Source organism: Venturia canescens, chromosome 8 (genome assembly GCF_019457755.1).
Source record: "Venturia canescens isolate UGA chromosome 8, ASM1945775v1, whole genome shotgun sequence".
In the NCBI taxonomy this organism is placed as follows: domain Eukaryota; kingdom Metazoa; phylum Arthropoda; class Insecta; order Hymenoptera; family Ichneumonidae; genus Venturia; species Venturia canescens.
The window spans coordinates 22,048,779-22,063,407 of record NC_057428.1 but is presented as its reverse complement, the minus strand read 5'-3'; the positions used below and the strand labels follow the sequence as shown (position 1 = coordinate 22,063,407).

Sequence of the window (14,629 nt, the reverse complement as noted above, 5' to 3'; positions counted from 1 at the left end):
GACGTTGATATTGAACAAAAATAAAAAGTTTGGCAACGAAGGCTTGCGCATACTGAGCGATACGCTAAAAGATGATTTTTGGCTAAAATCATTGAGTCTGCGTGGTTGCGGATTAACGAAAAAAAGTGGAAACACTATAATCGATCTGTTGGAAACGAATAGTACTTTGCTGACGATTCATTTCAAAGACAACAAGTTACCCCTAGAAATTTTGAAGACGACTAGAAAATTGCTCAAGAGAAGATTGGAGAAGGGGGAAAGAATTTCACTGAGAAGAAGATTGATCAATCGAAAAAAAGTTTTTCGGCACCATTGTTCGTCCGGTAAAGCACGTATAAGAAATCGCCCGAGCAACTCAACAGGATTAGAAATTGTCGAGAATGTAACGAGAAAAGAGAGTCTCGGAGGAGTCAATGAAAAAACGTCAAATTTGTCGGAATTAAGAAATCGTTTATCGAACTTGATCGTCGGTAATGGTAATTTGAAGCGCGGTCTCTCGAATCAGCAACGTTTACTCGTGAATGAAAAACGTTCGAGAATCGACGCCGAGAAATCCTATGAATTGATGACACCGCTCGTAGAGAGACTGCGAAACGGTTGCGCCAAACAAAATCGAATTCGTTCTCGAGTTCTTTACGAAACTCACCTCTGCACCGATATCCAAAAAATATTCCGAAACCTTGAAAACATGTCAGTCCTCAATAATGCAAAAGCAACGCCGGACGCTCCCGATGATAAAATGCTGGCTCAGAGCACGATCGTGGAAAAACTTTCGGTCGATCGATTTGAGGACATTCGAAAAAATACTTTCGGGGCACACAAAAGACCACACTGTCCTCCCAGACAGAAACCTTAAGACCGCCTCAATTATCTGATTTTTTGTAAACAACACTTTTACAATCAGCTCGCAAAGAGTCACATTTATAGAATGTAAACAATATTGAAAAAACAAAAATAATGATGCTGAAACCAGACGATACTTGATAGATTTTTTATTTCTATGGATTACATGAAAAATATACTAAAACACGTTCATGATGACATTTGAAAAATTACTCTTAACGATAGTGCGGTGACGAGCTGCAATTCATCATATTATGGTGGGAGAAAAATTGAATTTTCCTATGAATTAAATAATATTTATTGTTCCAAGTAGGAACTTTTGTCAGAGTATTTAGTAAATTTTGACGTCCTATCGGCAATATTTATACTGTTACAAAACTGAAAATTCCGCAAAATCTTTAAAATTTAACAGTGCGTTACAGTAACGAATACTTTTCGTTAACTTGTCTCTGGAGTCAAACATAGCACGGTAAATTTTGCAGTGAATTTCACGCCAAATGTTACCGTTTATTATCTCCGTGTGAAGAATTACAGTTGGATGCTGCGTAACGTCTCAGGGAAGAGTATCTTACGAAATTGTGAATTTGAAAATTCGCCGAGTCTGTGCGATATCGATGTTAACGCGCGTTTTGTAAAATTTATTCCGTAAATGCTCTGAAACTATGTTTGCAGGGACATTACGAATCTGCAATGTCCGCAAGGTGAACGAATTTTTGTCGCTGTTTAGTTGCGGAGCGATCGTAGGGCCCGCCGTCCGCTCCCTCGGGAGCTAACGACGACGAGAAGGGGGTCCCCAATGAATTTCTATGGAAACCCAAACAAGTTGATTTCAGTCTGCGAGAATTACCGATAAATGTTTCCCATGTCATTTTCATAGTTGCGCGTATAGGTCGACGGTGTACCGTAAAACACAAATATTTATTATAATTAACAATTTTCTTTGAACTTTTATCATTTGTCTCACAAAATGTTCACTCGAGTCGACGACAGACACGAGAAGTTCGTCGAGAAGTTCAAGACGCAGAGTCAAATGAACGATCCTCGGCACATTTCCGATGCTATTCCGCGCGCAGAGGTAAACGTCAAATCGAACAAAATGCGATCGTCAGCACAAAAAGAATACATTAAATCGTCAATGAAATTGAAACGGCAGGAGGAAATGATTGAGAAGATGTTGGAGCATTGCTTAGAAAACATGAAATTGGATCCGGGAATAATGCGAGTTTTGAAGGACGAGCGATGTTTCCGTGCCCTTGAAAGGTAATGCTCGTGCAATTATTTATATAAAGTAACAAGTTGACAAATAAATTTCGTCAAATATCGTTAATGTTCAACTGCGTTCGTTCGGTGTGTGTTGCAGAAAAAAGTGGGCAACTCCGGTCCAAACGTTAGCCCGCGATACCGAAAAATCTCTCGACGATATCAAGATGTCGATGAGAGATATGCAAGAGGACCGAAAAATCGGTAATTTGCCATTCGAGATAGAACAAAATGTGGTATTGAAAACTAGAGTTGAACGTCGAGTGATTATTTTTTCAAGACATCGAGAGCTTTAGAGACAAACTCATGTCCCTTGCGAGCAAATTTCGTGAATTCGAAAAAGATACGACTATGGAAGCACTGGCGAACGAAGAGATGGAACTGGATCGAGAGATCAGTCTGCTGCCACTCGATTCGATGAAAAAAGAAAATCGAACCTCGTGCCGACGCAAAAAAAGCAGAGAAAACAATGTTACGGATTTCCAGGATTACAGAGGAGCCAAAGATTTCGATGCATTGATAGCGAAAACAGGTGAGAATCATTTTTATCAATCTTCTTATTTACAAAGGAAACGCGACAGAGAAAAGTTATTTTTTTTAAGCTCATTTTTTTCGCACTTTTCACAAGGTCACACTCAGTACTGGAGCGAGCCGGACCACTTGTTTTTTTTAAAAGTACGAAAGAATTGTGAAAATATGACATCGCTCGTATCCGCAATAAGAGCAAGGTGTCCAGATTTGACAGCTGAACGAATAATAAATCACGAAGCTTGGTACAAAGTGTATCTCGATTTGCGTGAAAAGCAGAGAAACGCGATACGCGAATGGCGTGAAAATCGAGAGGCGAAAAAACAAGGAAATAGAGCGAAGGGTGATTCGGAGACTGAAAGTTGTGAGGATGGTGAGAAGAATGTCAGAGCTCGCGAATCGTTGGTTAATCGTCGAAATTCGAATGCAACGATGCCGAAAAATAAGACTCGTTTGGGTGGAAAAAACGAAGCAAGTATGGCGAAAAAAGAATTGGTAAAGCGTTGGAAAGCCGAGAAGAAAAAAGCAATGTCTCTGGAATCTGAACAATCCCGTTCGGAAATGGAGTCTCTTGGAACGCGGAAAGAAAATCGCCGATTGGCACGTGCCGCAGCAATTAAAACTACGGTCGTTGCTTATAAAGCATCGAAAATGGAAAATACCACTTCAAGCTCGACTGCGAGCGTTGCGGAGTCCGAACGAGTGGCCTCAAAGACAAAACTCCTTAAAATGTTGAAAAGTTACAGGTAACATTTTTCATTTCGTTATATCATCTTTTTTTCTTCCCTTTCAAAATTCTCCACTACTATATAATTCTGAAACCGACTATTAAAATATTTTTCACCGAATGTCACCGAATATCGAAGATCCCAAGACGAGGAATTCTTGAGAAGAAGAAAAGCGATGCTGGAGAAGAAAAAAATGCGCCCGAGTACAGTGGTGGCGAACAGCAGAGTCGACAGTCGTCCTATCGCGGTGGTATCGACGTTGCTGAATCCGACGAAGGTTTGGCTGGAGAAGTGCAAAAAAGCCCCGAAAGATCCGAATGAGGCAGTTCTGTCCCGAGGCTTCTGTTACGTCAAGGATATTTCAAAATTGTGAGTGAAATATTTGCGTCTGATGATAAATTCGATGCAATTGAGTCGAGTATTCGAAAACCGAGCGACATCTCGCACGGAAATTGAAAAAAAAAAAATCAAAGTACTCACAAATCCAAATATTCGATGTCCTTTAAATTTTCCAGGGGCACATATCGGGGCACGTGGTGAAACCGCGAATCCGGATGAGATGATTCGTCCCTCCGATCGTCGTCAACAACAACATTGGAGATCAACTGTTTCATCATCGCGATATAAAATTTGAAAACATTTGTATTTTTGGAGTAAAGAATTTGCATTCCTCTTTTGATACGTGAGAAAGTGATAAAAATAAAATGTCGACGAGCTTCAACGATTTGCCCCGTCGGACGTACTTCATTTCCGCACCATTCCTCACCTATTACCTTAAAAAAAACAAACAAACAAAATCACACAAATTTTGTTCAGATGACGAAGTCGGATATAGCGATAAATATTTTCTTAGGGAAATCTCGGTGTCTGAATTATGACGAATTTAAAAAAGTATTACGCAGATATAAAGAGAGTAGGAAAGAAGAAAAATTACCAAAAAATTGAAACAATTGTCAAGATTTATTAATAATTTTAAAAAATACATTTAAGTGTAATCAAACCGGCTGGTATCGACGAGACTTTTGGTTTCGCATCGAGTGCGTAATGACAACGTCTACTTTTCGTCCGGCATTTTGCTGCACCGTATAAAAAAATATATTAAAGACTTAATTATGTTTAAAAGCAGGATAAATGATATTCCTGTAAGGCACATGAGAAACAAAAGGAAAAAAATGGTCGCCTCGTTCGTTTAGCTAGTTTTCGCAATGAACGAAGATGGGAGAAAAGCGTACGATGAAGTTGGCTCTTCTCGAGTTAAGGTGATACCACCCTGAAGTTTTTTTTCAAACTTATAAATGACCTTGTCGAAATCTTCGACAACAGTTCTGTCGACATAGTCGAGGAAATTTTGACAAAATTTTTTGCATGTTGCCGGATTCCAGTATGGCTGAAACAAAAATTCTTAATTATAGCGGAATAAAAAAAAAAGTTTGAAGGGTAAAACAGAGTTGAGCGTTGAGTATAGAGAACCTCGCCGAGTTGGATGAGTTGATCGCACGAATAAAGCTTCAAGCTCCGCACGATTCCGTCGTCATCACGAAAGCCGCACAAGATTTCTTCAATTCCCGTGCAAAAATTTTGTGCCCACCATTGGAGAGTGCTGTGTCTATGGAATGTTCTCATTTGAGCGTCGCGGCTTATGGTTTTCTTGGTTTTCAGTTCGATGAATTTGAGTTTCTTCAGTGGGAGAGGGTCGTTGAGAACGGTTTTTGAACAAACTGCGTCCATTTCGGCACTGAACGTGTTTACCTCGTGTTTACCGAAGTGTCTTTTGAAGATGCATCGAAATTCAGCGGGCTCAATCACCGGTCGGAATGTGTCGGGTTTTTTATCCGGATGATCTTCATTTAGCATATCAAACAAATTGTGTATTAGAGTCAAGCACACATTTGAAAAGAGAAATGGTTTGGAAAGGCGTAAACTTCTTTTTCTCGTTCAAGCCAAACCATTATTTATTGTAAAATGGAAGAAAAAAAAGAAGAAAATTGCGAGTTATCGACGCGTGGCGTTCGCGATCTACGAGATCTATCGGACTAAAAAAAAAGTATTGATAATAATTTTGTATAGACCAACCTGAGACCATGTATTGTTCAAATTTGTATCCCCAGGAGGTGTAATGGCGCGGCATCCGCGTTTGCAAATCCTTCTCTTGCTCGGTCCAAAAACGACATAAATATATCGTTCCCTTCAATTTGGCTGCACATATTATCCAATCAGTGTCCGGCTTGTAGGGGGTATACAAAATCCTCGTTAAGACGCCCCCTGAGGTGACGAATTTGGGTTTGATCCTGAGAATATTGAAAAAGAAGAAAAGTTATTCTAAATACCTCCAAGTTGTGTTTAGGATCGAATTTCTTTTTCAATGCGATTACCACTTATCGGTTTGAGAAGCAAGAATTTTCGTGCCGTTCCGGCCGACCCACTCCAATGTGTCGCACATAGAGCCGTTCTCGGACACGCGATTCGTTGACACTGCCGATTCGATACCTTGGTTCAAATCCATATAAACTCGTCCGAGTTCAGGAGGTTTGTAATAAGACATGTTCGACGAGTTGGCCAAATAATTTCTTTGCCCATCGATACTGTAATAGCCGATTATTTCTGGCTCAGAAATTGGTTGAGTTATTGGCTCTGTCTTCGATCGCCAGGACAATTCGTCCCACGGATACAAGTACATTTTTTCACCACTTTTCTGACCCAACTCCTTCCAGTTATCACTTCCAGTAATTTACGATTGTCGTTTTAACGTCAATCTATATTTTAAGAGGGTGACAATTCCTCACGAGGAATCAACTAGCACGCGCGGATGAGAGCGGTTCACTGCGAGATGACTGTAGGACTGTAGTATAAAAGGCTGCTCCCAACTCATTTGTTTTTTTGACACTATGTCTTCACACTTTGTAAGGGAAAATACCGATCTCTGCTGCTGGTATCACGGATTATGAGAAAAACAAAATGAAACACGCTGAAATGACAGCCCAAGATGCAACAATGTTGCTTCGCTGACAATTGAAGACTGCTGTCACAAAAGCTTACATTTCTCGAGCAGGATTCTAATAAACGTAGCCAGTGTACGTCTGCGTTTCTGATAAGGCTACAAACACACTAGCGTATTAATTTCTCAGAAGAAATATGATCGGAAGGGAGGTTTGTTGATCAACAACTTGAGAACCTTTTCCGGGCAGATTAATTTTACAAAAAATATCATCGATAATTCTAGATTATCACGACATAATTCCTGGAGCGTCGTATCTTTAAAAAAAATGTAAATTCCATGATATAGTTCGATGAAGATTTTCAATTTTCGATAGTTCGATCAAGATTTCGTGATGAATAATTTTCATCACGACAATTAATTGAAACAAATCCCGGTCCAATAGCGAGCAACGTACTTTTTTTCACAAGTTCCCTCAATTTTCGATTGTCTCGACATTTTTTCAAAATCAGACGAGAACTAAATGGAAAAAAAGATTTGCTTATTTAAAAAATTGTTATTTCCAGAAATGGGGAAAAACTTGAAAATTGGAAAACAAACTTTTGTTAATCTTATTTGCAGCTTCAGTTCAACAGAACAATGGTTGAATCGTTAAACACAGCTTCACAAGTTTGATTTCTATAGAATTCAAAATACTTTTTTTGCAAGCAGAAATATCGAATAATATTGAGAAACGTATAATTTTCATATAAAACTATGACCGGTTAAAAGAGTGACTTGTACTGCAATACGACTCGTATTGGATTTGGGTATAAAATGAAAGCAATTTAGAAACGGAATCATGTTACGTACAACTATTATTTATTCTTTGCCACGTACATATTTTCGTTTTGGCTATTGTTTGTACAGTTCTCGATTGTAAATCCTATTTCTTTCTTGAATCGTTCGAATATTATTTCTTTAGACGGAGGAAATGATGTTCGAGTACATTTTAACTTTACTGGCAATGCTCATATCAACATACTTATCGCCAATCGATACGATCAAACCGCCGATGATCGCAGGATTGACTTTGGTAGTAAGAAGAATTGTTTGTCCCTGAGACAGGAATCCTTTCAGTGTACTTTCCAATTTCGACTTGGTGTCGGCGTCCAAGGGTTTAGCACTGGTTACTTCGCACACGACCTCTCCTCTGTTCGCCGCCATAATAAGCTTGAACGCATTGATCACTTGCTCCAATTTATTGAGTCGACCATTTTCAGCCATCACTTCGAGAAGATTCGTCGTCGCCGGATTCAGATTGATTTTTCCACCAATGGCTTTGAATGTAGATGCCTTTGCGCTGCGCTTGACCGATGGATTTTTTATGAATTCTGCCAGATCTGCATTTGCCTTCATCATCCCCTATTTAGAATAAAAATTTCAAGTGTCTTTTTCATGTTAAAATTATCACATCGAAATAAATCAAAATTTCATTTGAAATATATATCTTGCGTTGTTATGGCCCTTGAGTAATTTCAAACTAAAAATATTAGAAAACAAATGAAGGTTGTGCCAATGTATATTCAAACCTGGAAATTAATCAAATCCTTTTCTACAGCAGGCAGAGACGATTGTTTACTAGCCGCTGAATACAGTGCAGTGGCATATCGTCCTTCCAAGCCAAACACCTGAATCGGCGGCTGTATAAAAAAGATACCAAAAATATAGATATATACATATATACTGGTTTTAAGGTTCTAATCCTTGTACTATCAAGACTAAAACATCAAAATGTAATCTATTGAAAACCAATAATTTCTTCTGCCTTGATAATTTTCTGTTAATAAAACAGGCTAAGCAAAAAATGGATGGTTTTATTAAGGAATGCTCAGAACAAATGTAAAAATTTTTCCAAACAGTACTGTGATGTTCATGATCCTGCCATAACACAGGAAAGTGTTTGCTCAATTGAATAATGTTAACGTTGGTGGACATAATTCAAGAGTAGTCTATAGAATACACAAACAACTTTTTAGAAAACCTGCACTGTTTTGACGTTTTTACGAATATTTTTTTTTTAACAAAGGTCAAGTGAAGAATGGTTATGACGAAAGAAAAATCATGTTAAAAAAAATGCGTATTATTGGTTGAATTTTTAGAAATACATCCATGATTGCTGATGAAAATTATGTAATAGACGAAAAATCGTCCAGATACATACTTTGACCATCTGCAACCGAGAGGCTGAGGAGGAAAACGACCTTGCCTGTAAGTAAAAAGAAAAATAATTTCAAACAACAACGTTCTATTAAAAATGTGGATTTTTGATAAAGTGGATTGACGAATTATTCTATGGGGCATGGTTTAGAAACGTTGTTTCGAAAATCGATGATACATTCAATTTCGAAATAGCTTTGTTGTTTAACGAGAAAAAACTTTCACTTTCTAACAATTATATCACGAATATTATGACAATTCATGAAAATCTAACAAAATCGCGTTTGACAAATGTAAAAAACACTTACGATGATGGTATTCATTTTGCTAGCGGCCATTCTGGTGGTAACGATTCGCAACAGGAGCAGCGGGATTCATTCAGCTATAGTACGGTGCTGACCGCCTGGGGGGCAAGAGGGGAACGGGTTCCCATTCCCAATTATCTACTGTCGGTTAATCTTATACACATTCCGCCATCTTCAGCTTGTAAAAAAAGTAGCCACCATTGAGTGCGACGGCGACGGTCCAAGGTCGCCACCTAGTTCATGGCTTTCATCATCCACCTGCCGTCTCTATGGTTGATGAAAAAGTTAGGTTACTTCAGTTATGTTTTCCCGCGGAATATAAACGAACATCACAACGAATCTCTTCTATCATCACTAGAAAAATATTTCATATAAAATGGCTTCATTAGGCGATAGAATAATTGTTTTAATCGATATGGATTGTTTTTTCTGTCAGGTTGAATCACGATTGCAGCCAGAACTACAAGGTAAACCGGTTGCAGTGGTACAATACAATCAGTGGAGATCAGGAGGGTGAGTTTTTTGTTTCTATTGTTCCATGTAAATAATTATATTAAAAATTATCATTTCGTATAACTTTTTTTAATTTTTAGTATAATAGCTGTCAATTATGAAGCAAGAGATTTTGGAGTTACTCGACACATGAGAGGGAAAGAAGCTAAAGAAAAGTGTCCGGATATTGTACTTGTCAGTGTCCCATCAGTTCGTGGAAAAGCCGATACGTCCAAGTTAGTTCGAGATTCAAAATGATTCTGAAACGATATTTTGAGTACACATATTTTTGTTCAACCCAATTTCCATCAATTCAATAGGTATCGATGTGCCGGCAGAGAAGTAATAGATGTTTTGAAAAAACATTGCTCCATAATAGAGCGTGCTAGCGTGGATGAAGCATATCTAGATATAACCGAGTTGGTAGAGAAGAGAATATCCAGTCACACTTTGCAGAAAAATTTAATGAATGCATTGACAAATACATATGTGGTTAGTTATTGTGAAAATGACAACAACAACGAAGGTATTGCTCTTTTTATTTTTAATATTTTTAGCTTGCTCAAATTAATATCTGGAACGAGGAAATATTAATAATGTTAATAAAATGATTGTTAGAACAAAGAATTAATGGAATTGAGAAATGGCTGGATGAGACGTACGGAGAGGTTGGAGACGAGCAGGCAAGAAAATTAGCCATAGCTGGAGTTATTGTGGAAGAATTACGAGCTGAAATCTTTGCTACCTGCAAATTCAGATGTTCCGCTGGAATCTCGTACAACAAAGTATGTGTAATTACATCATGGAGAAAAATTTATGCAAATTCGTATAAAACACACATTTGAAGAAATTTTTGATACTACAGATATTGGCGAAGCTTGCATGTGGCCTTCACAAACCAAATAGACAAACAATACTGCCTTCAAGTGCAGTTCCCTCCCTTTTTGCAACTTTACCGATCAAAAAGGTTCGAAATCTCGGCGGAAAATTTGGAAATATTATTACGGAGTCGTTGGGATGTAACGTTATGGCTGACCTTACTCGTTTTTCCTTGCAAGACCTCCAAAAACGTTTCGACGAAAAAACAGGGTAATACCAATCGTTACAGTTCACGTATTAAAAATCATTTACTTTTCAATACTGTGGCAGTCTCAATAGTCATCTAGTTGAAAGTGGCGATTAATAATAAAAAATTGAATTTTTTAGATCTTGGCTATACAACATTGCAAGGGGCATTGATAATGAATCTGTGGTAACAAGGCTCGTTTGTAAATCAATCGGTGCCAGCAAGAATTTTCCCGGAAAGCAGGCAATAGTTAAGCTCGAAATGGTAAGCCTCGATGAATATAAAACAGAAAAAATATGTTTATATTTGATAGCGAATTAAATGCAAATATTTTTTATTCAAAGTTGAAGCATTGGGTGAACGAACTAGCGATCGACGTAAGCGATCGTCTTGAGCAAGATCGCGAAGAGAATGAGCGTCGAGCAACAACGTTGACTGTCAGCTTTTCTCATTATGAGGATCGCAAAGTAATTTCACAATCGCGCACTTGTCCATTGAAATCTTATAAGTCAGAAAAAATTGCGAGTCAGTGTATCGATATTTTGATAAAATCAACCCAGAAACCCATCGTCAACATATCAATAGCTGCAGGAAAATTTATACCGGCCAAAGGTAGCGGAAATTTCGTGAATTTCTTCAAGAGTAACGGACAGAATTCTAAACCGAAAGACAAAACCACTCCATATCGCGTTACCGTAAATTCTATCGATGTCGAATGCAAAAACGATGTTTTAGCCTCCAAAGAGATGGAGAACTTGACAGCAACAGAGAATCCTAAAAAAATAGTCGCACCTTTTTTTTCGAAAGAAATTGAGAATCGTGGAAAAAAAAAGGTGATGGACGAGCCCATTTCACCAAGTACAGCGATTCTTGGCAGTGAACAATCAAAAAAAGCTTTGAATCGTGAAAACCTCAAAAATTCTTTTTTCATGAATTTTTTGAAAGACTCGAAACCAGAAATCAGTCAGGATCCATCAAAAAACGACCTGCCAATGGATGTGAAAGATTCGATTCTTGCAACGATAGAACAAAGTCCGGTAGAAGAAAAAAATTCCCACAAGGTCGATAATCAACGTGTGGAAAAAAATACGAAACTCCAAGAAGTCGATCTTCTTTCGCAGTTGCACGAAATCTTCCCTGACCTCGACAATATAGATCGAAGCGTGGTTCAATTACTACCGATGGAACTACAACAATTTGCGAATTCGTACTTGAAGACAAAATCTAGTCAAAAAGTTCGACAACCGGTTAAAAATGTGGCTAAAATTGGTAAATCAAAATCCACTAAATCAAAAACTATTCCTAAAGCAAATTCGTTACAAAATTTCTTCGTCAAAACGGACTCCACTCTCACTGACGAACCGAATTTGAAAAAATGCTCTGAATGCAGTCTAATGATAAAAATTGATAAATATACCGAACATTTGGATTTCCATGTGGCTAAAAATTTGCACCGGGAGATGAATCGCGTTGATTCATCGGGTTCATCGGTAGAACTTATTTCTTCGAAAAGGCGAAGATCCGACGAAAGCCCCACGACAACTACTAAAAAAGTCAAAGGCATATCGACTTTTTTTGATAGATAGTCAAATTTATTTCAAATATGAAAATGGACATTCAATAAGTATTTTTATCGAAATTAAAAAAAAAAAAAAAAAAAAAACCAAGCATTTTCCTAATTACTACGGCTGATACATCTTTGAAATCATTCTATGATTCGAAATGTTGAGTTTTATACAAATATCTGATAGTTTAACTGGATTTGCAATATAATATATTATCGTTGAGCTTTTTTAGAGTATATTTAAGCTACTGCAAATATAATATTTAATTTTTATACAAAATTGATCGGGATCTGACCGCTTTCCTTCAATACCAGTATTACTAATTAATGGAGTATGCCTCCGAAATTTCTTTTTTTAATAATGTTGTCCACCTCTGCCTCTCTGGTTCCATCCACCTTGAACTCTTCCACCTCGCCCACGAGTATTTCCACCACCTCCTCCTCGACCTCCTCTCTGATATTCGCCCCCTCTATTATCTTGATAATATCCTCCATGATTTCCCTGGTTAGTGAATCCGGATGAGTTTTGCTGATTTTGATAATTGTTATCACGATTTTGACCAAAATTCTTCGAGGCATCTTTGTGATCTCGGTAACCACCACCTCCACTTCCTCCACCTCCTCCACCACGTCCTCCTCTGCCACCTCTGAAAATTTTATTTAATCACTGGCTGTAATCAATGCCGTGTCTTTGCCATTTTTATTATTTCTTAACTTGTATCAATGTTTCAATTTTTAATATTTGATCTGCGGATATGGGAGTCGGATTGGTGTAAAATTCCAAATAACTCTGTTATCTTCTCCAAAATCAATGTGTATAGACAAGTAAAGAAAAAAAAAGACTAAATAAAACTTCATAAACATCAATTGATCTAATAATTAACCCAATAGAAATATTCGAATGAGTAGATGATTTATTTAGAATACAAAAAATTGAAAACCTACCTAAATGAAGATCCATCGGAAACTCTATCTTTCTGCCACGAGGGCATTTCTGGTGGTGGAGGTTCTTGATCTTGCGGACGTCCTCCCCGATCTGGTACAACCCCAATTATGACATTATTAATACCGCTTCGTGTATTTCGTCTGACGGATGCGTTGCTCGTCTTTTCAATTACAGCCAAGTCCTCCCTTGCAGCCAATAAATGGGCGATCGTGACATTGGGTTCGTTCGACATAACATTTCTTTTTTCGTGATAAAGACTATTCAACTGATCCTCTTTAGCCTTTATTCTGTCAGACCACTGAAGATTAAAAAATGGTTGTCAATCTACGTTATGCAGCTGTTCTAATTTTCTATGAAAAATGAAATTACCAAAAAAGATTGCACGGTAACGTCCAATCGTTTGAGTAACATATCTCTCCTCATTTTGTATTCGACATTCATGTCCTCCTGCAATTTGTCCAATTTCTCCCACTGTGCCGGTGACAATTCTCCAGCAAAGAGAGCTTTGCCAACTAGTTTATCAGGTGCCGTAGATATTATTTCTTTCAATTTACTATCAAGCTTTTTAAAGAGCATGTCCGCCGATATGTTGTTGGGTGGTTTTGGAGTTTTTAATGTTATTAGCATATACTTCAAACATTTTGCAGTCTCACTCTCATTCTGAAAAAATTAAATTGAAAAATAATAACAAAAATTCCTGTACATTGGGAATAGCAAATATTTCTCAACCTCCTTGTGATGAGAAAATTTTGACATCTATATCTGTGGCAAATAAAAATTCTCTTTCGTTCTTACTATTGTCAGTTCCAACTGATTTGCAGTCTTCGGTTTACTGGATTCCAAAATTTTGCTCGTCATGAGCTCCGTTATAAGGTATTCCAGTAATATTACTCTGTCTTCCTTGGTCGATAATCTTTGATTGACGTTGCCACCCATTAGTCGACTATTCACACAACCCAATTCTTTGAGGAACAGACTTAATTCCAGAAGGAACGAACTGGCATCTTCGGGTGATGTTGTTGCATGTACTCTCTCATCCAGTTCGCCAAACAAAACCAATTGATCAGCTAACCAAGCTACAAGGCTCGAAAAATCAACGGATTTCGGGCCCTTGTCGAGGGCATCCGATAATTTTTCGGGGGTTAGCGCAGGGCCGTCATATCTGTTGTTGAACACGTTCATTTTTACTCACTTAATTTTGTATCGATAATTTCTACATAGATATAATCAGATTACAATAATCTGAGACTCGAATAAGGTGTGATAAAATTTAATAATTTTTACGAAAATGTGGATCATTATAATTCTTCAAAATCTGACAGAAAATCGAAATCTCCAAATCTTACCCGACATCTTCAAGATTTTGGAGTAATTCAGATTCCATGTTTCTCCTTTTGTATTTAACACTTATTGAGAATAGAATTACGGCTATTTCGAGATCACACACGGTTGTGGCTATGCACGGACACAGAGATATTCATCGATGCAGTTTCTTTCTAAATAAAAAATTTTAACAGCTTATGATCTGTCGATCCACCGGTGTCTCCACGGCCACAGTCTCCGTCACTCCGTCGTCCGTCGAGCACACAGATCAGTGAGATCGGGCCAGGACGACGACATTTTTTTGAATTTTTGCAATCAATACTAGGGAATTTCGATTTTTTCCACTATTGGCACCCGCCCGCCGCCGTCATTATTATTATCACTACTGCTGCAGCACGCACCGCACCACCGCACCGTCCGCGCCGCGCCGCCACACACAC

General features: G+C 38.0%; 5 protein-coding genes across 6 annotated transcripts; 2 read left to right on the top strand and 3 right to left on the bottom strand.

Moving 5' to 3' along the window:
- Positions 1 to 1,924: 1,924 nt before the first annotated feature.
- LOC122415268 (coiled-coil domain-containing protein 112-like) lies at positions 1,925 to 4,032 on the top strand. The gene is made up of 6 exons (XM_043427253.1): positions 1,925 to 2,103; positions 2,204 to 2,307; positions 2,384 to 2,635; positions 2,732 to 3,377; positions 3,498 to 3,728; positions 3,875 to 4,032. Exons 1-6 carry the CDS (start codon positions 1,940 to 1,942, stop codon positions 3,897 to 3,899), a joined length of 1,422 nt encoding a protein of 473 aa, XP_043283188.1. The 5' UTR covers positions 1,925 to 1,939; the 3' UTR covers positions 3,900 to 4,032.
- Positions 4,033 to 4,300: 268 nt separating this feature from the next.
- Positions 4,301 to 6,473, bottom strand: LOC122414403 (decapping and exoribonuclease protein-like). Its single transcript, XM_043425646.1, has 4 exons — positions 5,732 to 6,473; positions 5,433 to 5,647; positions 4,830 to 5,200; positions 4,301 to 4,746 (listed from the first exon to the last, which is right to left on the bottom strand). The coding sequence occupies exons 1-4, from the start codon at positions 6,034 to 6,036 to the stop codon at positions 4,549 to 4,551; spliced, it is 1,089 nt and encodes a 362-aa protein (XP_043281581.1). The 5' UTR covers positions 6,037 to 6,473; the 3' UTR covers positions 4,301 to 4,548.
- A 660-nt stretch (positions 6,474 to 7,133) lies between these two features.
- Positions 7,134 to 8,916, bottom strand: ATPsynO (ATP synthase subunit O, mitochondrial). The gene is made up of 4 exons (XM_043425647.1): positions 8,802 to 8,916; positions 8,498 to 8,542; positions 7,866 to 7,976; positions 7,134 to 7,698 (listed from the first exon to the last, which is right to left on the bottom strand). Exons 1-4 carry the CDS (start codon positions 8,829 to 8,831, stop codon positions 7,255 to 7,257), a joined length of 630 nt encoding a protein of 209 aa, XP_043281582.1. The 5' UTR covers positions 8,832 to 8,916; the 3' UTR covers positions 7,134 to 7,254.
- Positions 8,917 to 9,036: 120 nt separating this feature from the next.
- On the top strand, positions 9,037 to 12,019 carry DNApol-eta (DNA polymerase eta). Of its 2 annotated transcripts, XM_043425642.1 has the most exons (8): positions 9,037 to 9,082; positions 9,235 to 9,311; positions 9,392 to 9,526; positions 9,611 to 9,816; positions 9,909 to 10,075; positions 10,156 to 10,379; positions 10,497 to 10,620; positions 10,701 to 12,019. In XM_043425642.1, the coding sequence occupies exons 1-8, from the start codon at positions 9,068 to 9,070 to the stop codon at positions 11,940 to 11,942; spliced, it is 2,190 nt and encodes a 729-aa protein (XP_043281577.1). In that variant the 5' UTR covers positions 9,037 to 9,067; the 3' UTR covers positions 11,943 to 12,019. The 2 variants fall into 2 exon arrangements, with proteins under 2 accessions (XP_043281577.1, XP_043281576.1); XM_043425641.1 differs by lacking the exon at positions 9,037 to 9,082 and having other exon boundaries at positions 9,098 to 9,311.
- A 256-nt stretch (positions 12,020 to 12,275) lies between these two features.
- Positions 12,276 to 14,569, bottom strand: LOC122414402 (protein FAM98A). Its single transcript, XM_043425645.1, has 5 exons — positions 14,213 to 14,569; positions 13,662 to 14,028; positions 13,236 to 13,526; positions 12,866 to 13,164; positions 12,276 to 12,567 (listed from the first exon to the last, which is right to left on the bottom strand). Exons 1-5 carry the CDS (start codon positions 14,248 to 14,250, stop codon positions 12,276 to 12,278), a joined length of 1,287 nt encoding a protein of 428 aa, XP_043281580.1. The 5' UTR covers positions 14,251 to 14,569.
- Positions 14,570 to 14,629: the final 60 nt, after the last annotated feature.